The sequence below is a fragment of the Acinonyx jubatus genome, chromosome B1, assembly GCF_027475565.1.
Source record: "Acinonyx jubatus isolate Ajub_Pintada_27869175 chromosome B1, VMU_Ajub_asm_v1.0, whole genome shotgun sequence".
Lineage (NCBI taxonomy): Eukaryota > Metazoa > Chordata > Mammalia > Carnivora > Felidae > Acinonyx > Acinonyx jubatus.
In genome coordinates this window covers 34,627,068-34,647,892 of record NC_069382.1, presented here as the reverse complement: position 1 = coordinate 34,647,892, position 20,825 = coordinate 34,627,068, and the positions used below count along the sequence as shown (strand labels likewise).

General features: G+C 43.0%; 2 protein-coding genes across 9 annotated transcripts in view; both read left to right on the top strand.

The window, feature by feature from the left end:
• SLC39A14 (solute carrier family 39 member 14) overlaps positions 1-5,853 on the top strand; it is a 45,555-nt gene extending 39,702 nt beyond the window's left edge. For all 3 annotated transcript variants that reach the window (XM_053216436.1, XM_027077437.2, XM_027077438.2), the window contains 2 exons: positions 947-1,131; positions 2,603-5,853. In XM_053216436.1, the coding sequence (XP_053072411.1) occupies positions 947-1,131; positions 2,603-2,749 (332 nt within the window). In that variant the 3' untranslated portion in view covers positions 2,750-5,853. The remainder of the gene's footprint in view (positions 1-946; positions 1,132-2,602) is intronic.
• A 13,260-nt stretch (positions 5,854-19,113) lies between these two features.
• Positions 19,114-20,825, top strand: part of PPP3CC (protein phosphatase 3 catalytic subunit gamma) — a 102,900-nt gene continuing 101,188 nt past the window's right edge. For 3 of the 6 annotated variants that reach the window (XM_027077429.2, XM_027077432.2, XM_053216428.1), the window contains exon 1: positions 19,115-19,477. In XM_027077429.2, coding sequence (XP_026933230.1) covers positions 19,429-19,477 — 49 coding nt within the window. In that variant the 5' untranslated portion in view covers positions 19,115-19,428. Of the gene's footprint in view, positions 19,478-20,825 lie in introns of all 6 variants that reach the window. The other 3 variants (XM_027077431.2, XM_027077428.2, XM_027077430.2) reach the window with 3 other exon arrangements.

Genomic DNA, 20,825 nt, shown 5'->3' with positions numbered 1-20,825 from the left:
CTTAACACATTCTCTGTGGTAAAATCTAACCACCAATTCTTACCAGTTGAATTCATAATTGAAAATTGATCATTGAAAATGATGAAGATTTTTATTGGGATGTTTGTTTCCCTTCCCAGTCCATATCCTGTGCTATTTCCTCACCTCTATAATGGGGTTAATAATAATACTTACCTCATAGATTTTTCACTTATTTTTGAGAGAGACAGAGCATGAGCGAAGAAGGGACAGAGAGAGAGAGACAGAATTCAAAGCAGGCTCCAGGCTCTGAGCTGTCAGCACAGAGCCTGACGTGGGGCTTGAACTCATGAACCATGAGATCATGACCTGAGCCGAAGAGGGGCGCTTAACTGACTGAGCCACCCAGGCACCTCTCATCCTATTAGTCTTCCAGAGGCTGAGATGTCTGTTAGAGGTCTGGTGGATGGAAGAAGTAGATGAACCTGGAGTTAGGGGGTTAGTTTTAGCAGAGCAAGAGTATAAAAGACCTAGACTTTGGAGGCTCAGGGACTCAAGGTCAAGTTCTACCTTTGCCAATTTACTGGCTTGTAACGTTGGGCAAATTACTTAACTTCTCTCAGTCTCCATTTTGTTTCCTAAAAACATCATTCAGTATAGTTGTGAGGAAAAAACTTCTACTTCACCATCAAGCAAAAGAGCAATTGCTAGCAACTGCTAGTTGGTTGGCTATGTTGAAAATCCTGTGCATTTTCAGCCTCTAGGCTGAAAGTATGTGGCTAAGTTTTGCAAATGGAGACCACTCCTAGATGTGAAGAGGTGAAGAGGAGGGGTGCCTTAGACTTGTCCCTGCGCTCTCAGGTCTGAGGCTGTCTTGATTTTCACCCAGATGTTATGTATAGTTCAAGCAGTCTGTCCTCACTGTGCTCTCTGTCCGTGACCTGGTGTAACTCTTCCACACCCGTTCCCTCTTGTTATCCCGCCTTAGGAGACTTTGTCATCCTGCTGAATGCTGGGATGAGTATCCAGCAGGCTCTCTTCTTCAACTTCCTTTCTGCCTGCTGCTGTTACGTGGGTCTGGCCTTTGGCATCCTGGCTGGCAGCCACTTCTCTGCCAACTGGATCTTTGCACTGGCTGGAGGAATGTTTTTGTATATTGCTCTGGCTGATATGGTAAGTCTTCCATAGTTCATGCCATGTAGGCAGAATTGCACTAGGTTATTCTTTGGAGGGGAGGCAGCTAAGAGGACATGAGTTAGTTTGCTCATAATAGCTTATTGAGGAATCATTCATATACCACACAGGTCACCTATTTAAGGCATATAGTTCAATGCTTTTTAAAAGGACATTAGATTTTATTTTTTTAAGTGAAGCAAGTGTTTTATTTAAATCAGTTGTCAAATCACATTTTATCCAAATGAATATAATATAACATTGTCCTTAAAAAAGTGGGCACACATATGGCACAGACATAATACAGTATCTATCAAAATACCGTTTGTAAAGAACCTGACTTACCTCATGCTGTGTATAAATGTGGTCCAGCATATAAGAGTAGAATAAAAACTTAAAATAGTCCGTTATTTTCTTGATAAGATGAAAACATTTCATTACTTTGCCTCAGGATTGAAGCACACTCATTTGGAGGACATTAGCTTTTAAAGGACAAAAAAACTTACCAGCATATGTTATTAAAGATGCTTGAACCCAACTCAACACTTCTTAATGAGTGTTGCCAGTGTCAGCGGTGCCTGAAAGCATGCATTATAACGGTACCCACTGATGTTTGGTGTAGCCCCTTTAAGTGGCTTTGAGTTGGCTAATGAAATACCTGATTGGTATTTCATTATTCATTATATTTTGCATAACGAGGTTGACTTCTTGTTTGTTGGCATGACCTGTTCTTTGAGGTCATATTTTGCATGAATTATTTTCCATGTCCCTTGAAAATAATACTTTTGTTGCAGTGATAAGAGTGCTGACCACCATGACCCATTCTCACTCCCTGGAAGCATTTTAGATTCTCTCTTCTCTTGTGGGGAGCTCCCCCCCCCCCACAGTTAAGACATTTTTCTGGATTGCTTGAATGAGAAGGTCCGCTCTCTGTCCCCTGCCTTACTGGCCAGCAGCGGGGCCCTTGAGTCCTAGGAGTGTTACAGCCCCAAGCTCTGGTTCCTTCCACAGTTGCTCAATTTCCCAAAGAGGTGGCAGCAGCATTTTGGTAACAAAAAGACCTTCTCAAATGTTTTTAAAATCCACAGCAAAAAAATTTATTTTTATCAAAGCAGTAATTTTTTAGCCAGCATCTAAACCTTTACAGGGCTACATGCACGTATAATACTGTTTTACTTCAATAGTTGAAAAGTAGTGGTAGCCACCGTGGGCAAACGCTGTGAAGGCTATTGCTGCTAATAGTCATATATCTTAACTACATAGTCTATATGATAATTGTATATTATATAATGGTAGATAACATATATTAAGTTATAATCATATGGCAATTGTTGTGTTAATGTTCTAACAAATATTTTTAGGACACGTCTCATAACGATGATTCGGTGTACTATCTCTCTCTTGCTGAGTCGTCCTGGACGTACCAGGTTGAGAAAAACTGCAGCTCTCTTGTTTTTCTCCTCTTTCTCAGTTCCCTGAGATGAATGAGGTCTGCCAGGAGGATGAAAGAAATGGCAGCATCTTGATCCCCTTTGTCATCCAGAACCTGGGCCTCCTGACTGGTTTCACCATCATGCTGGTCCTCACTATGTATTCAGGGCAGATCCAGATTGGGTAGGGCCCTGCCAGGAGCCTCTGGGATTGGAAGTTGGCCCTTGGCTGCCCAATCCCTGGCCCAAGGACTCGGCAACCACGACGCACCTCAGAAGAGGCAATTGTATTAAAAACTGTGACACGGACTGTATTCCCGCATTCAGATGTCAGCTGTTTTTAAACATGCTCAATCCTAGGAATAAGCTGCCCTGGTAACCAGTCTCTAGATAGTGCCTCTCTGCCTTTCCTCCCCCTTTCTCAGAGTGACCCTGGAACCTGAATGCAGCTTACTTAGCAGACAAGCCTAACTTTTTTCCCTGGTTACCCTGGCCTCTTTCTCTTTGAACCAGCACTGAGAAATTTTTTAATCCTTGCCCTACAATGCAAAAATATAGCCAGTGCTCATGACTTGGTTAGAAATACCAGGAGGTGAATCTGTAGTTTAAGGGCCTGTGAATCTAAATGTGTGTCCTAGACCTCAAGATGACCCATTTTGGAATAAATTCACCTGTTTTTACAGAAAAGGTACAGGAGACAAGAATCCCTCCTATTTTTTCAAGGTCTGTTCAGTTGCCTGTTTTCTCAAAAAGACCTGAAAGTTAGAACACATGTGTAGGGCAAGAGGAGGCAAGGATCATCCCGAAGTTGAGGGGGGGGGGGGGGGGACAAGGAGAACTGACAGTGTGTATCCTGTTGTGGCAGTCACTTGTTCCCACTGGGCTGCAATGTTGATTTTGTGGCTGCAGCTGGCACTTCATGGCTGTATGGGTGAGCTAGGGCTCGCTGCTGGTGAGCTGCTGTGCGGGTTCTGTTGCCTGGACGTCCCCTTCTTTCACAATGACACTGACAGAATGGAAGGTGGAGAATGGAGACCTGCAAGAAATCCATTGGTTTCATTGTCATTTCCACCTCCCCTTCCCCTCTCCCATCTTCTGAGCAACTTTAGCTGCCTCCCTAGAAGCACATTTGGAGCACATTTACAATCTTGTATTAGAGGGGAGACTGCACAAATGTCCCTCCCCCAGTCAACACTTCCGCTGCAAAGTGGCAAGTTTACTTGTGCACTTATGGAGTGCAGCTTATGGGCTTCTTAGACAGAGGTGATCAGCAATGGAATCGGTGTGGGCACAATTTAGGATCTGCTAATTATATAAATAAAAGTATAAGCAATAGAATTCTGAGATGGAAGGTCCAGAACTTGGGTGGGGCACTGCAGATGCTTGCAGAATAGGGGCTTCCTGATGACGCTGAGAGTACGTGTTAGCGGCATGGCCTGGGTTCCCCTTCCTTCCTCACCCTGAACAAGAAAGGGCGGGTCCTGTACCGAACTGAATATTAATTGCTCTAACCCTCTTCAGAAGATGGATTTTTAGACTTGTCCGAGAGACTGTAGGCCAGCCTCAGGCACTGTGGAGCCCTCTCCTCAGAACTCTGGCTTCAAGGGGAGCTCATCTCCAGGTTCACTAGGTGAATTGATTTATTATTATCATATTGATAATGTGAGATTCTTTAGCCACTTTGGGGAGCCAGTCTCTCCAGAAGCCTTTCTTAGTGGTGCCCACAGTTGCAGCCCAGGGGCTGTGTTCACTGACTGATTTGTGTGCATGACTGATGAGTGCTGGTCGTGGCCAACACCTGTGAGTTTTTCTGTTCTTACACAGGAAGACTTTCCACTATACAGTAATTAAAAGCAGCATCTATTTTGTTTTTTTTTTCTTCTTGGGAAATGGCCCTCAAACCAGGAATAGTCTTGAAAAAGAGTATGTGTGGGAAAATTGCTGGTGATGCTTTATAAGTTTGTCTCCTTCTCTTGCTGTTGACTTTGATAGATTTGAGAATGAGCTGAAGAAGAAGAAGGAAAACTTGAGTTCTCAAGATTCTAGAGTAAATATCAGGACTGACTCCTGATAGGATTAATGGTCCAATTTTACCAAAGAACCAATTCCTTGAATGTTGGAATCTAACTTTTATATTATCATTATTTTTATTATTGTTACTGTTTTAAAACGGTTCTTTGTCTTCTGTTTTATTTTCCTCAGTGTCTGACATTGCTTTCAGGAGCTAGTAGCAAATAACACTCAAACTTTAAGACTTTACAAGATTTTTCTTTCCCTAATTCACATTGATAGATGAAATGTATAATTTTAGCATTCCCTGTAGATCTGCCATTCCTAACAAATACCATTATTCTTGGAGTAAAATACTAAGTTAGAGTTAGTGGGTTTCTAGTTTTAGGAGAAGAGCTTGAAAATGTAATCTTTAACAAATTAAAAAATAAAATACGAAGTAGTAGGGTGCTTTCCCTTTTTGTGCACATCCATATTAACTTAAGAACTTTCCTTTTATAGACCGCTGCCTCAAAGGGAAATTCTCTTTAAACTGTAGTTGGCCCAGAGGCCAGTGCTGGCTGGAACTCAGGGGTGGAGGCGCTCGGATAGTACAAGCTAGTACAAGCGAGCAAATGTTGCCATTGGCAGCAGAGTTGCCTCAGGCGTAGAAGTTTGTGGCGATTCCTTTTTGACTTTTAAGTGTTAGATTTGCTGTTTTAAGCATTTGTACATATTAGAAGTCTGAGGAGTAGCAAGTTGTGAGGTCTTGTTTGCCCCCGGCATTGTCCTCTTCAGTGTCTTTCCCCAGATGACCAGCTCCTAACATCAGCAAGGAAAGCACATGTCCCATGCGGGAGCAGTGACCCAGGAGCAGGGTTGTGCTGCTTCTTACTCTTGCCCTGGAGTGCGGGTTGCCTTCTGTCCTTGCCCCCTGAGGTGTTCAGTGTCTTTTGTGTCTAGTGTCAGCTTGGGGCTTTCCCTCGTTTGGTCCTTCACCCTGGGTTTAAAAGAGAATGCATCTCTGTTTGGGTATCCTAAGACTTGTTTTTGGTAAGTCCTCTTCCAAAGAGATGGTAGTATTGTGGAAATCTGCTTAAAAGACTAAAAGCTGTCTGATTTTTGCAAAAGAGAGGTGAGGTTTTTATTCATATTTCCTTTTACAGTTCTGCAGTTCCATCACAGTATTTTTTTAAATAACTCAGGTGTTATGAAATAAATTAGAAAAGAAAATAACTTATGTGGACTGTAAATGTTTTATTTGTAAGATTCTATAAATAAAGCTATATTCTATACTGCTGAATCCCAAGTGTGATTTTTTAAAGGAATGTGGGTGTAATGGAGGCTGAGGGACACAAGGTGGCGATGGTGTCTCACTGATTTCTAAAGCTTTGTTTTACTGCCCCACCTTACATTTGGTGGGGAGATTTTAGGAGGAACCTTAGGTATAACCTGCTCACTTTAAAATGATTTAGGCGGGGTACCTGGCTGGCTCAGTCGATAGAGTATGCAACTCTTGATCTGGGGTTGTAGGTCTGAGCCCCATGTTGGATGTAGAGATTACTTAAAATCTTAAAAAATAATTTTTAATTTATCTTCTGTGGAGCCTATGACTTGACTGCTGTTGCATGATGGAAGAACTGTTATGTTTCCTAAGAAGAACTTTCTGTCAATGCTGTTTCCCCATGTGTAATTCTACGATTTGAAACTCATAGAGTATGCTTGGTTCATTTAGACCACACCTCCTGTATGTCTTAACAGGGAAAAATCCTGTCATGGGACCTAAAAGTTTAAACCTGTTCTCCAGTTTAGTCATAGGGCCAGGGCTGTTGTTTTTCTTCCACAACAAAAATGAGCAGTAAGGTATAAGAATTGATGTGACCTTATTACCACACTAGAAAATCCCAAATGCCTATTGCTCAACCCTTCCATTATTTAAAACTCAAAAATTATGTAGCTCATGCTGGTCTTCTAAGTTGCATTAACCAGCTACTCTATGGGGCTGCCATCTGCCAGAGTTCTTCAAAATGACATTCACTCCACTCTTCAGCTTGTATGCCTCCTGTGGAAAGCTTTCCTGGGTTGGCATTGGTGCCTCCCTGTACATATCCCAGTCAGTGGGCTTGCGCTGTAATCTGTCTTCAGACACCAAGTTCCTACTGGGTGGAGGCTATATCTGGTTTCTTGTTGTGATTTCAGCACCTGCCACATAGGAGGAATGAATGGGGAAAAAAAAATAAAAAGAAACATCTCAAAGGTCTGTGAAAACAATCTTTTTCCACCAGCAGCTATTCCATTGGTGTTTTTCTATCTTTAGTGTTGGTTTTGCTTATGTCTTCTTATTACTCATTTTTTTTCTTAATGTTTTTTTAATGTTTTAATTTATTTTTGAGAGAGACAGATCACACAAGCAGGAGAGGGGTAGAGAAAGAGGGAGACACAGAATCAGAAGCAGGCTCCAGGCTCTGAGCTATCAGCACAGAGTCCTACGTGGGGCTCGAACTCGTGAACTGCGAGATTAGGACCTGAGCCGAAGTCAGATGCTTAACAGGCTGAGCCACCCAGGTCCCCCCTCCTTTTTTTTCCTTAACATTTTTAAGCTTTTACTTTTAAAAGTAATATCCATGCCCAATGTGGGGCTCAAACTCATGACCCCAAGATCAAGAGTTGCTGTAACAACTGAGCCAACCAGGTACCCCTGGTCCTCCTTCATTTAGAAACAAGTTTGAGAGATGAATTTGTGACCCAGGTGGAACAGAGCTAAGCAGAGTAAACAAGTCCTTCAGGAGGTTAAAAGTTAGATATTAGACCATTCTTTGTAATGTTCTTAACCAGCTAGGCCATTTGGGACATTTTTGGTGGAAGGTAAATGCTTTTCTATTTCCTTGCTTCTAGAAGCACACTCTTTATCATGCAGTGATGCTGAGATGTGATCTGAGCAAAGCCCCCTTTAAGAAATAATAGAGACACCAAATGTGGACAAAGCGTTTTTAAGTAATCTCTACACCCAACATGGGGCTCAAGCCTACAATCCCGAGATCAAGAGTCATATGCTCCAGCCAGCCAGATACCCCAATGCTCATCTGTTTTAAAGATTTTTTTATTCTTTTTTTTAAGATTTTTTTTTTTATTCTTAATGCTTTAGTGTGAAATACCTAAACTTATGAAGAATGATAGGTTCAAATACCAGCAGAAGTGAATCCCTTTCATCCTTCGGGAATAAAATGGGTTAACATTCCATTTACAGCAAAAAATATTAGTGGTTGGAAAAGATTCATAGGTCCTTATCGGCCTTTGGCTAAGTATGTTGAGAACTGCTGGTCAAAAAAATCATTTTTCTTACCAACATCACAGCACCTTCTTGCCAGATGCCCATTCGTGGTTGTTTTTTTGTTTTGTAATTGTTTGAGTAAGCTCCACACCCAACGTGGAACTTGAACTCACATCCTCAAGATCAGGAGTTTCATTCTCTACTGACCGGGCCCAGCCAGGAACCCATCATGGTTTATTTTTATTTATTTTCAACCTAGAATTTTTGTAATGTTTATTTAAACAATTTTTGAGAGGGAGGAGAGAAAGAATCCCAAGCAGGCTCTGCCCTGTCAGCATAGAGCTTGACGTGGGGCTTAATCTCATGAACTAACTGTGAGATCATGACCTAAGCAGAAATCAAGAGTTGGATGCTTAGCAAATAAGCCACCCAGGTGCCCCCACTCACGGTTTGTTTTAAATGAAGGAAGGAAGTTAACAGAGACTATCCGCCCTGTATAACAGCAATCTTTGACCCTGGCAGTAGGTGGGATTCCGTGATGGTAGCATCAATTACAGTTAAGGAATAACCCAAAAGTGTTCTGACTCTGGCAATCACAAGCCAAGAAGTAGTTCTTTCTTCCACTGGGCTCTCGATTTTTTTCTCTGTCTGTGGTTTGTTTATAGTTGTTTTGGAACACTAAGAATAAACTCAGGCAATAATCCATAAGGGTTTTTACAAAGACTATACACATCCTAGAAAGCCATCAGGCAATTCTTATTGGAGACCCCTGACAAGACCTCTTTTGATGAAGTAATTGTAACTGTGAGATGTGCTCTTAAAATACATATTGCCCTGCATTTGGTTTTCTGTGTGTGCACATTTAATATGAGGAGTGGGGTACTACTGTCTCTGTCAGTGTGTATAGGGTGGTAGGGAGACAACCAGAGAGTAAGAAGCTGTTCTGGCCCCAGGCTGGGGAGAAGGATGCGGACTGAGGGGACGGGGTGGGTAGGGTGGTAAAGCTCTGCACACATCCTTGGACCACAGTCCAGGCCCACTCTGTCACCGAAGCAAGAATCGAATACAACAAGTGCAACTCCGGTGTTGGGAGGCAGGAAAGGGAAGGCACCGGACACATGTGCAGCCCACATTCAGTGCTGCCGGGTCTGGCCCACCTCCTGGCCAGACCCTCTTGACTGGCCACCCCTACCTCCATCCCTTGGAGCCAGGCAGGACCCCGATGTAGCTACTAGGTCTTAAATCAGTGATCATCAGCCGAAGCCACCACCATGTGGCCAGTGCCTATCCCGATGGCCCCTGCACTGGTTCTGCAGTCTTGTTGATCTAGGAGCAGAAGGAGCTGTCGAATGCTTGGATCAGCCACAATCCCTCTGGGGTCCACAGCTACTCCCACGGGAGCCAAACTTGAAAAGGAACTCTCCACTGGCACTGTACACCCCCACTGAATGACTGGAAATCCTTCACTACAACTGCATTCCTGTTTACAAGATGGGGCCCTACAAAGTGCCATTGGGCTGGGAGGTAAAGACAGAACTTGCCGGCCACGATGCTCTGGCCACTCCGGGGGCCTGTGAGCCAGCTCTGATCTTTGTCTTAAACGAAGATGCTGCCCCAGTGGTTGTCACAGCCACACTACCATCTCCCTTGGTGTCCACTGCCACAGCTAGAAGGCACTGAAGCTGCCCAGGTGATGCTCTCAAATCCCAGAGCACATCTTCCCAGAACTGGTCTTCACCAGAGAAAATCTGGATACTTTGGTGGTGGTTGTCTGCTACCACGCTGCTGCTGCTGCTGCTGCTGCTGCTAGCTGGCAGGTTTGGTCTTCTCCCTTCCATGGCTGCCAACATGGAAGATGGGGGTGTCCTGCTTGAGTCCTGCGCTGTGCTCAGGCTGCCCGGAAAGCAGAGACTGGACACAGAGCGGGGCAGGGCCCAGGGGAAGAACGTGTGTTCTGCTTGACTAACCGTTTAAAATGCAACAAAATCTAAGAATGACACCCAAGCCGGTTAAATGAAAATTCCTGCCAAACATGATGTTAACCCTGTGGGTTTTAAGGGAAACAACTAATTCAATAAAGACTTCTTGTTATTGTTGCTTAAAATAAAGGTTTAGGTCTTTAATTACAGATGCTAGAGAGGAGGGAAAAAAGTCTCTTTGATCTAGTGTATCTTCCCAGAATAGGAAATTCTTTCAAGTGGCATGTTTTCTATAACTTCTTGGGGTTAATAAAACAAGCTCTTTTGAAGCCAGTGGCTGGTTGCATCGTAGAGACGTGGCCCCTGAGAAGAACTCTCTCAGGCTGCTAAATTCACATAGTTTAAACATTTTGTATTAATTCTCCAAATAATGTAGTTTCCACATCCCCACCCCTTCTCTTGAAAATTGCGTGAGCAGAAAAGAGATTAAATTCAGATTTTCCTGGGGCACCTGGGTGGCTCAGTTGGTTGAGTGTCTGACTTCGGCTCAGGTCATGATCTCACAGTTTGTGGGTTCGAGCCCTGCATCAAGCTCTGTGCTGACAGCTTGGAGCCTGGAGCCTGCTTTGGATTCTGTGTCTCCCTCTCTCTCTGCCCCTCCCCCGCTTGTGTTCTGTCTCTCTGTCTCTCAAAAATGAATTAACGTTGAAAAAATTTTTAATTCAGATTTGCCTTTTTTCTAGAAAAACTGACTTTTTTTTCCCCAGTAGGCTCCACACCCAAAATGGGGCTTGAACTCCCAACCCTGAGATTAGAGTCACATGCTCTATGGATAGAGCCAGCCAGGTGCCCCTGGAATAACTGATTTAAAAAAAATTAGATTAAACTGATTTTTCAAGATAGATGGTTCAATTGTGTATCATAACTAAAAGAGTAGATAAAATTGAAACATTAGAGATCTCAACATCGTTTTCATTTGATTTTAAGGGTTATATTAAAATGGGGCTTGAACTCCCAACCCTGAGATTAGAGTCACATGCTCTATGGATAGAGCCAGCCAGGTGCCCCTGGAATAACTGATTTAAAAAAAATTAGATTAAACTGATTTTTCAAGATAGATGGTTCAATTGTGTATCATAACTAAAAGAGTAGATAAAATTGAAACATTAGAGATCTCAACATCGTTTTCATTTGATTTTAAGGGTTATATTTATTCCTGCAAACTGATTTTCCTAATTATGCTCTACTTAGCCTAGCAGAAAACTATTTTTCATTCCTTGGTTCATACATTAAAATTTTCCCTGAAAACTGCCTTGATCTAGCTGATGGTAATAATTTTTCATTGAAAATTTTAATGCAGCCTCATATGCTAGTTTAAATAAGGAAGTCTTTAAAAAAGCGTTAAGTTTGGTGCTTTTTAAAGCCAATGAAGATGAGCAAGAATGAATGCAAAACTACTAGCCCAGGATTCTGGATTCTGTCTTTGTCTTCACGTGAAAGAGCACAAGATGTTTAGGCCAAAAGAATGGATTTGTCATTCTGTTATTGACCAGCTATGTGAACTGCACCTCAATGCCTTTATCTGTCAAGTAGAAACTACCATTTCTATCCTATCTCCATAGATGGAATGAGAACTAAACGTATGAAAAAGTGCTTTATAAATTATAACTCTATACCAGTGGTAATTAACATTTTGCTGTTTGGATTCCTCTGAGAATCTGAAAAATAAAGGTTTTCCAACATTTCTCTCACACACTCCCAAAAGCACTTGCAAATGTACTCGAACCCTTAATTTCATTTACAGTTGGGAAGGAATGATTTGAAAGCCTTGCACCACAGGTTAAGACCTTCTGCTACAGGGGTGCCTGAGCGGCTCAGTCGGTTAAGCGTCTGACTCTTGATCTCGGCTCAGGTCATGATCTCACAGTTTGTGAGTTCAAGCCCCACATCAGGTTTTATGCTGACAGCACAGAACCTGCTTGGGATTCTGTCTCTCCCTCTCTCTGCTCCTCCCCCGCTTGCTCTCTCTCTGTCTCTCTCCCTCCAAATAAATAAGCTTCAAAAAATAAAAAAGAACTTCTGCTCCAGGCAAGAGTAAGATATCCACCCATTCAACAAATTACTGAGCTCCGACTTCATGCCAGACACAGCAATGACAATGGCAGTGCCAGTGAACAGACAGAAGAAGGCGCTTCCCTTAAGGAGTGAGGGTAGACCCAAAGAAACAAGTGCTACAGGTAAATTAGGGTAATGAGGTAAGAGAGTGGTGGGGGTGCCCTAGCTTTAGTTAGCACAGCGATCAGAGGAGGGGCATTAGAGCTAGCCATAATCAGAGGAGACATTTGAGCTGGCCATAAACAATGAAGAGGCAGCTTTGTGAGAATGTTCTAAGCAAAAGAGATGGCAAATACAACAGCTCTGGGACAGAAAGGAGCTTGGTCTGTGTGAGGCCAGTTTGTATAAATCTAGTATATACAGTATAAACAAGGCCACCATGTTTGAACTTCAGCAGCCATAGGGAATGAGGTTGGAGCTGAGTTCAAAGAGACAGGCCACTTTGGAGAAATGAAGAAGCACTTGAGGGTTTCAGGCAGAGGAATGACATAAATCAGATTTATGTTTTCAGTTTGGGAAGATTTGTTGTGTGGCAAAATGGACTGTAGAGGGCATCAGTTGACAGGATATGTCCTATGAGGGATCTTGCCTCCTCCTCCAACAGCCCGCCCATTCTACATTTCTGGCACAAGTGACTTGATGAATGTCAGTGTCATTTCCCTTGTGGGGCCCAGATGTGAGAGAGGTATTAAATTCCGCTCTCCTAGACGATTGTATTATGTAGCCAATAATGACTATCACCATTATCTCCTGCTTTGTAATGATGTAAACAAAAGTAATAGGGAATGATGGCAGCTTTGGGGCTCCTCGTCACATCACAGTTCTCACAGTGTTGGAGTCTCCCAGAAAGACCAAGGGAGACCTTGGTCCAGGAAGACCACTGCTAAGACATTTGCATACTGCCCCCCAAAATGGGCTGAATATCAACCTATGAATACATATTACACATTATACAGCCAGCAGAACTTTCATGAGATTTTACTTACAACTGTCTAGAGGGATTCCTAATTTGATATCAGGCTATCATAATTAGTAGGATGTTGCTTTGGACTGTGTTTTTTCCATTACAAAATATATAAATATATATATTTTTTGATTCACTAATTTTTTTAGACATCAAGACTGTGGAGTTTCCACACCAAGGTAATTTAATCGAAACTAAGCATACTCAGGAAGATATGAATTAAATATAATACAGTATATGATGTCTATACCATATATATTACCAACTGGGGTGCCTGGCTGGCTCAGTCGGTAGAGCATGCAATTTTTGATCTCAGGTTGAGCCACCATTGGGCATAGAGACTGCTTTAAAAAAATTATGCAGTGCTTTTCATATAAATTTAGGAAGTATACACCATAAAAGACCTTTTCTGTGTAGACATTTTAAAATATTTTTTAATGTTTATTTTTGAGAGAAAGAGAGAGACAGAGCATGAGTGGAGGAGGGGCAGAGAGAGAGGTAGAGAATCTGAAGCAGGCTCCAGGCTCTGAGCTGTCAGCACAGAGCCTCATGCAGGGCCCGAAACCATGAACTAAGAGATCATGACCTGAGCTGAATTTGGACACTCAACTGACGGAGCCACTTAGGCACCCCTGTGTAGCCATTTTAGAAAGCTTCATTTTACTCTAATTTTTAAAAAATTCTATAGTTCTCTTACCTGCATTTAACACAGAAGTTTAATATTTAATGGCTTCATACAAATCAAAACTGAAACCAGGTTACTTTTATACAACAATGGAAACTAGGATTCCCTGTACATTTGTTAAATTGAAAGCATTAATAATTATTTCTCAGAAGGGCTGGTCATTAATTAAGATTTATGAAGTGCCTTGGGAGTTTCATAAGGAAATACACCAAATCTCACAAGCTCTGTAAAATGGAAACCTAGATTTGAAGAGATTAGTAGAAATGCCAATTACACATGGATCTTGGTGATTTCTAAAAAAATTTTTTTAATGTTTTTATTTTTGAAGGAGAGAGAGAGAAACAGAGCATGAACAGATGATGAACAGAGAGAGAGGGAGACACAGAATTCGAGGCAGGCTCCAGGCTCTGAGCTGTCAGCACAGAGCTGGATGCGGGGCTCAAACTCACAAACTGTGAGATCATGACCTGGGCTGAAGTTAGATGCTTAACCAACTGAGCCACCCACCCAGGGGCCCTGGATCTTGGTGATTTCTAATAGTCAATTATAACCAATGCAGAAAGCAAAAAGAAAGAGAACCAGATTTGCTAGTTAGATAAAAATACCACATACCCTGGCCAGGTGAATGGGTGTACAAACTGAATGAAATAGAACATTCGATTGTTGCTGGAAACTCTTAATGTCATGACTAAAAAAAAGCATCACCACTACCAATAAGCTTGAATCTCATTTATTTAAAAAAATTATTTGGGAAGGAGCTTAGAGTTTTCTTTTCATATTTTCATTGAGTGGCTCTGATCAGAGAAATCTGTCAGAAAATCCCCCAAATGAGTATGTAACACTACTGGAAATAGGCCAGGACAATAGGTCTTTGAAAGAAAAGAGCTCTTTATTTTCACCTAGTTATAAAGTAATACTTCCTCAGCATAGATAATTTGTAAAATGCAGAAATTATTGTTCATTTGTTTCTCCTAAGCCACCCTTCTCCTAAGTCACACTACCCAGAGATGGCTACAATTAACATTCTTTTCCACAACAGACAATGCTCCGTGAGGGTTTGAACTGTGTCAATTTTAGTTCATCACTGTATCCTACAGCCTAGCATAGGGCCAGCAGGCACAGTTGGCATTTGATTAATGTTTATTGAACGAACAAATATTTCCTTCTAGCCTTTTCATGCATACATTTGCTTGTTTGTTAACAAAGGGGGTCCATACTGTACATTATTATATTCTATTATTTCCTGAGGCTTTTCTCATATCAAATATCTTTGTAGTCTAAAATATGCTGTTTTTGGGGGGTGCCTGGCTGGCTCCGTCAGAGGAGCATGCCACTCTTGATCCCGGGGGTTGTGAGTACAAGTCCCACATGCAATGTACAGATAACAAAAAAAATTTTTTTCATTTTTTTAAATGTTTATTTTTGAGAGAGAGAGAGTGCGAGTGGAGGAGGCTCAGAGAGACAGGGAGACACAAGATCTGAAACAGGCTCCAGGCTCCGAGCTGTCAGCACAGAGGCCAATGCGGGGCTTGAACTCATGAACCGCCAGATCATGACTTGAGCCGAAGTCACCGACTGAGCCACCCAGGCACTCCCCCCAAATTTTTTAAATATGTTGGTTTTTCTTAAAACATAATGTTCCATCCGATATCATATTTCGTTTAACCATTTTCCTATGCAAATGAAATAATATAGTATGTCTTATTTTGTATCTCGCTTCTTTTGTTCCCCACAATGTTTTTGAGATTCATCCATATTGTTGTATGTACCAGTAATTATTTCTTTTATTAGCTGAGTAGTATTTCATTGTTTGAATAATCACTGCTGTCAGGTAAAACACCTAAGAACAGAATTACTGAGTCATAGAGTAGGTGTATATTTAACTTTATAAGAAACTTCCCAACGGTTTTCCAAAGTAGGTATAGCATTTTACTTTCCCATCAGTAACGTGGGAAAGTTGCAGTTGCTCTCACCCTTGCCCAACACTTGGCACTGAGAATCTTTTTTTGGTGGGGCACCTGGCTGGCTCAGTCTGAAAAGTATGCGATGCTTGATCTTGGGGTCATGAGTTCAAGCACCATGTCGAGTGTAGAGATTACTTAAATAAATAGTTTTTTTTTTAAACTGTATTTTATTTATTTTTAAAGGGCTTTAACTCATGACCTTGAGATCAAAAGTCACATGGTCTACCGACTGAGCCAGCCAGACACCCCAGTATTGAGAATCTTTAGTTTCAATTACTCTAGTAGGCTAGTGAAGTGGTATCTCAATATGGCCTATTTTACATTTTCTTGATGACAAATGATGTTGACAGAATCTTTTCATTGGCCATATGTAATCTCTTCTTTATTGATACTGACAAATCCCTTTCTAGAGAAGTTGTGCTAATTTGTAATTCTGCTAACAGTGTCACCTTTTCAAAATGTTTTCCTATTTGCTATGTGAAAAATGGCATCTTTAAATTGATTTAATTTCTTCTGAAGTTGAACATTTTTAATGTTTATTCTTTTATAAACTCTTTGCTTATGGCCTTTACCCATACTTGTCGAGTTCTTCTTTTGAATAGTGAAAGTTCTTTATCTTGACTTCCAAGATGCAAATATCTTCCTGCTTTTGTGCCTTTTAATTGTGTTTATCTTTTTCAAGTAGTCAAACGTAACATTCCTTTGTGATTCCTTTCAGTACTTTTAAGCTTAGAAAGTCCTTATCTGAATTAACTAAGTTGTTTTTGATCTGATAAATGGGGGGAGGGAGCATCAGTATCTGTTGGCATCTATTAGCTCTGGAGTTACGCCAATCAACCAAGTAGGATAACTTCATTTTCTTCCAGGTTTTTTTCTTTTACTTTTGCATGTAACTATTTTTTTTTTTAAAGATTCTTTCTCTTTTAAAAATGTTTATTTATCTGTTTTTGAGAGAGGTAGAGAGAGAGAGAGCGCGCACAAGCAGGGTGAGAGGGTAGAGAGAGAGAATCCCAAGCCGGCTCCACCTTAGTGCAGAGTCCCGCACGGGGCTGTGAGATCAGGACCTGAGCCATAAACCAAGAGTTAGCCAACTGAGCCACCCAGGCGCCCTTCGACGTAACTCTTTAAACAAGATTCACTTTATTTTGATATTATGGAGTGGCTCCAACTTGAGATCCAAATGGTAACTTTTCCACTACTACTATTATTATTATTGAAAACTCCATCTCTTCACATTGGTTTGCAATGTTTTCTTACCATTTTTTGTTTTTTAGCTATGTTCTTCAGATGAATTTTAGCCTCTACTATGCTGCAGGCACCACTTTAGTTTTGACCTTTAAAGATTTGCTCTGTTTGATAGAAGTGTGGTGTTCTCATTACTTTCTTTTTAATGATTTTTTAAAAGTTTATTTATTTTGAGAGAAAGAGAAAGCACAAGTGGGGGAGGGGTGGACAGAGAGGGGGAGAGAGAGAGAAGAATCCCAAGCAGGCTCCACACCATCAGCGTGGAGCCTGATGGAGGGCTCAAACCCACAAACCATGAGATCATGACCTGAGCTAAGTCACACACTTAACCGACTGAGCCACCCAGGCGCTCCAACTTTTTTTTTTCTTAAGGTTTTTGTTTATTTATTTTGAGAGAGAGAGAGAGTGTGCGGTGAAGGGGCAGAGAGAGAGAGGGAGAGAGAATCACAAGCAGGCTCCATTGCTGTCAGTACAGAGCCCAACACAGGGCTTGAACCCACAAACCATGAGATCATAACCTGAGCGGAGGAGTGCCTGGGTGGCTCAGTTGGTTAAGTGTCCAATTCTTGATTTTGGTTCAGGACATGATCTCAGGGTTGGTGAGTTTGAGCCCCAAATCAGGCTCTGCACTAACAGGACAGAGCTGTTTAGTATTCTCTCTCTGCCCCTTCCCTGCTTGTGCTCTCTCTCTCTCTCTCTAAAAAATAAATAAACATTTTTTAACAATTAAAAAGATAGCTTTAAAAAAACAAAAATTAAAAAAAATGATCTGAGCCGAAACCAAGAGTTGGATGCCTAACTACCTGAGCCACCAAGGGGGCCCACTCATTACTTCTTAAATGAAGAACTTCCTCAGGATATCTGAACAATTCTCTTGGGTGAAAGCCTTAAGTTAAGACCCAAGAAAACAGTACTAAATTAAATCCAGCTTCCAAAGTGCTCTTACCTTGTTGGGGTTGCTATGAATGGCCTTAGGTCAAAACTGCCAGGCATAATTCAAGGGATGCCTCCAATGTATACCCCCCAGATCTCCTCCCAATACATAAATCTATATTAATGGAGATTTAGGCTTTAACCCTTATAATCTTTTAGTTAGAGGCTGTCCAAAAAGACTTTGTGCTATGATGGAAATGTACTATGCTACCATGTCCAATAGGGTAGCCACTAGCCACAGAGTTATTGAGCGCTTGAAATGCACTTGAGGAAATGAATATTCAAATTTTTAATTCTATTTAACTTAAATGTGTATAACCACAAATGACTTATTGGCCACCATTATAACTGTTAAGACTGGTTTGACTCTGTTTCTTGTATCTCAGTTTCTATATTGCATTATCATTGCCAAATTCAAAATATTTTTGACCTTGCTGGAAGCTATACTCAGTGAGGGAAGGCAGTCATAGTTTCTACTCTAGACTTACAATGTAAGGAAAGAAAAGGTCGGTTTTTAACCCAGAGATGCGCTAGATTATTAAGACTCTAGAGACTTGCCCATCGTGTTCCACAGTAAGCATGAGCGGGGCAAACAGGTACTGTGTCACTGTGTCAAAGGGGAAGAGGTGTTGCTTCTAGTAGAGTAGGGGACACGCAGAGCATAATTATAAGGTCAGTTCCTTGCACAGTGGAGGTCTGGCTCAGGGGCTCCCTGGAGCGGCTGCCCTCCCTTCTGTTAGAGGTGGCAAGGAAGTGAGGAGGCCACCGAGCCTCCTCTCAGGCCACTTGGAATCTGAGTCCCCCCCCCCCCCCCCCCCCCCGTCCTGGACTGGAACTGGCATGGACACGAACGTACTTCTTACAATACTAACTGCACTCAACAAATGTGAAAACTGAAATCAGGTCTTAAATGGGTTTGATGAATCGGGGGAGATAAACTATGGGAAGGAGCGTAGTCAAATTGTTAGGGACTCCCACAGACAGAGTGGGCGGAAGACCAGAAGAAAAAGAGGGAGGCCTCCCGTGGGGAAGGTCTGGGAAGACAAGGGCTCTCGGCAAGGTGGGCCCAGGGTGAGGTTCGCACCTCCACCGAGCTGCTGCTGGGTCGCTGCGGCCGGGGCACAAGATGGCTGCTGTTTCGCTGCGGCTTTCCGTGCAGGACCCGGGGGCTGGTGTTAGGTGCTGCAGGTCCGGGCAGCGGCAGGCAGCCCAGATGGAGTCAGCTGCGGGGAGGTCAGGCTGAGGAGAAGGGAAGACGGACCGTTGGAAGCAGGAGGGGAGAAAGGAAGCACGCGAGCGCAGAGAGCGGCCGCGGAGCCCTCGGGCCTCAGGAGTGGGGTCGGCAACGACTGGGGGGGGTGGGGAGGCGGGAAGTCAGGTGGCCGCCTCGGCCAGGGCAGCGGGACCGCGCGTTTGGCTTCGGCAAAGCGGCGGCGCGCGCGCACGGGCCGCCGGGAAGTTGGGAGAGCGGCGTGCGGCGGCGCGCGCGCGCGCACGCGGGCCCGGGCCGCGAGCAGCCGCGGCCGCCCCGGTTGCCTCCCTTAGCCCGGTGTGCTCGGGACTCGGCGCCTCAGGAGGGAGCGGCCAGTGGGCTAGCATCTTGTCAGTGGGGTTCTGAGGCCAGGCTGCCGCGGCCACCTCTTTCTGGTGCCTGAGCCTCCCGGAGGGGCCGGGGCCGGGTCACGGAGGGCTGACTGGTCCCGGGGAACTGAGACTGCTGGACCTGAAGGCGGAGGTGCACGTCCGGCGGTCGCCTGGCGCCGGGAGGAGGCTGAGGGGACCATGTCTGGGAGGAACTTCCACCTCTCCACCACCGAACGCGTCATCAAAGGTGCTGGGCGGGCTGGGCCCTCCTCGTCCACCCGCGGGAAACGGCCCTCGGCCGGGCGATGGCGGGAGAACGGAGGGGGAGAGCCGAGGAGGGAGGGCGGCGGCGACCCAGGCTGCTTCCGTCCGGGAGGAGGAGGACCTGGAGGGGCTATGGGACAGAGGAGGGGGATCCCCTCCCCGCGGAGCCCCGGGCATTTTCTGTTGCGCCTTGACCCGTAGTTTGCTGGAGATTGCTGATTTATCTCCGGTCGAGCTGGACTTGCAGGTGGGGTGGGGATTTCTTCTGCCACCACCCCAAAGGGCCAGGATCCCCATCTTTTTAAAAAAGAAACAATTCCTTTCTTCTCGTCTTGTATCTGGTGAAGCCATCTAGAGTGGCGTGGGCAGGGACTTTAGCAGATTCTCCCAAGTCAGATCTTCTGCCGCTCCGCTCCCGGTCTTTAGGATCTGATTATCTCGCCCCTCCCCCACCTTTTTTAAAGGACGTTTACGCGTACCTTTTGGCCCACTTTCTAGAGATCGTCACAAGTCACTGTTGTTACTAAAAGAAACAGTGTGGTGAAATAAATACAAATAAATCCATTTGGGAATGTGTGAAAGGGATTCACAGATCTCTTGACATGATGTTGGTGTTTTATTTTTTGGCCAAAGAGACTTGGAGAAGGATGTTCTCTGATTCAGAGGTCTAACCAAAACTAAACTGTTCCTTACTAATACTTGTGGGATTTTACATTGTTGTTTCTATTCTTAAACTAAGAATACTGGTTTAAACATAACCACTAATTTATGCACTTTTGTTTAGCGTTAACAGTTAACTACAACTCTTCTCGCCCGAGTTTTAACAATCGGTTTGATAGCACGATTTTATAAGAAGGGCGTATACCTCGACAAGCCGTGTTAGTGGCTTCTGGATAAAGGGGTTAGCTGTAAGAGGGGAAAACTATTAAAATGCTCTTATTTTTTCATTTTGGTAATTAGAAGGAGAAAGGAAACTAAGATTGGTGACAAGAATGCATATATAAATGGAAAAGTCTCTTGAATGTTCAGTGAAGGGGGAGAATTTTAGCGTTTAACTTAGATTTTTTTCCCCTCCTAAAACATGAATCATCATAAATGTTGATTTTCTACACTACATAATTCTAGTGTGTAACTTAGTTTTTTCCCCTCTAAAAAGCCAGGAGCATAAGTGATGATCATAAACATACACTACATAATGTTTAGTAAAGGTAATGGGTTTTTGAGATTTGTCAGTTTGTTTGGTTTTATTAAGGATCTAAGTGAATTGTTCATATAACTGACAGCCCTTTAACTGTTAAATATTTTGACCATTTTAATGTCAGTTTATATAG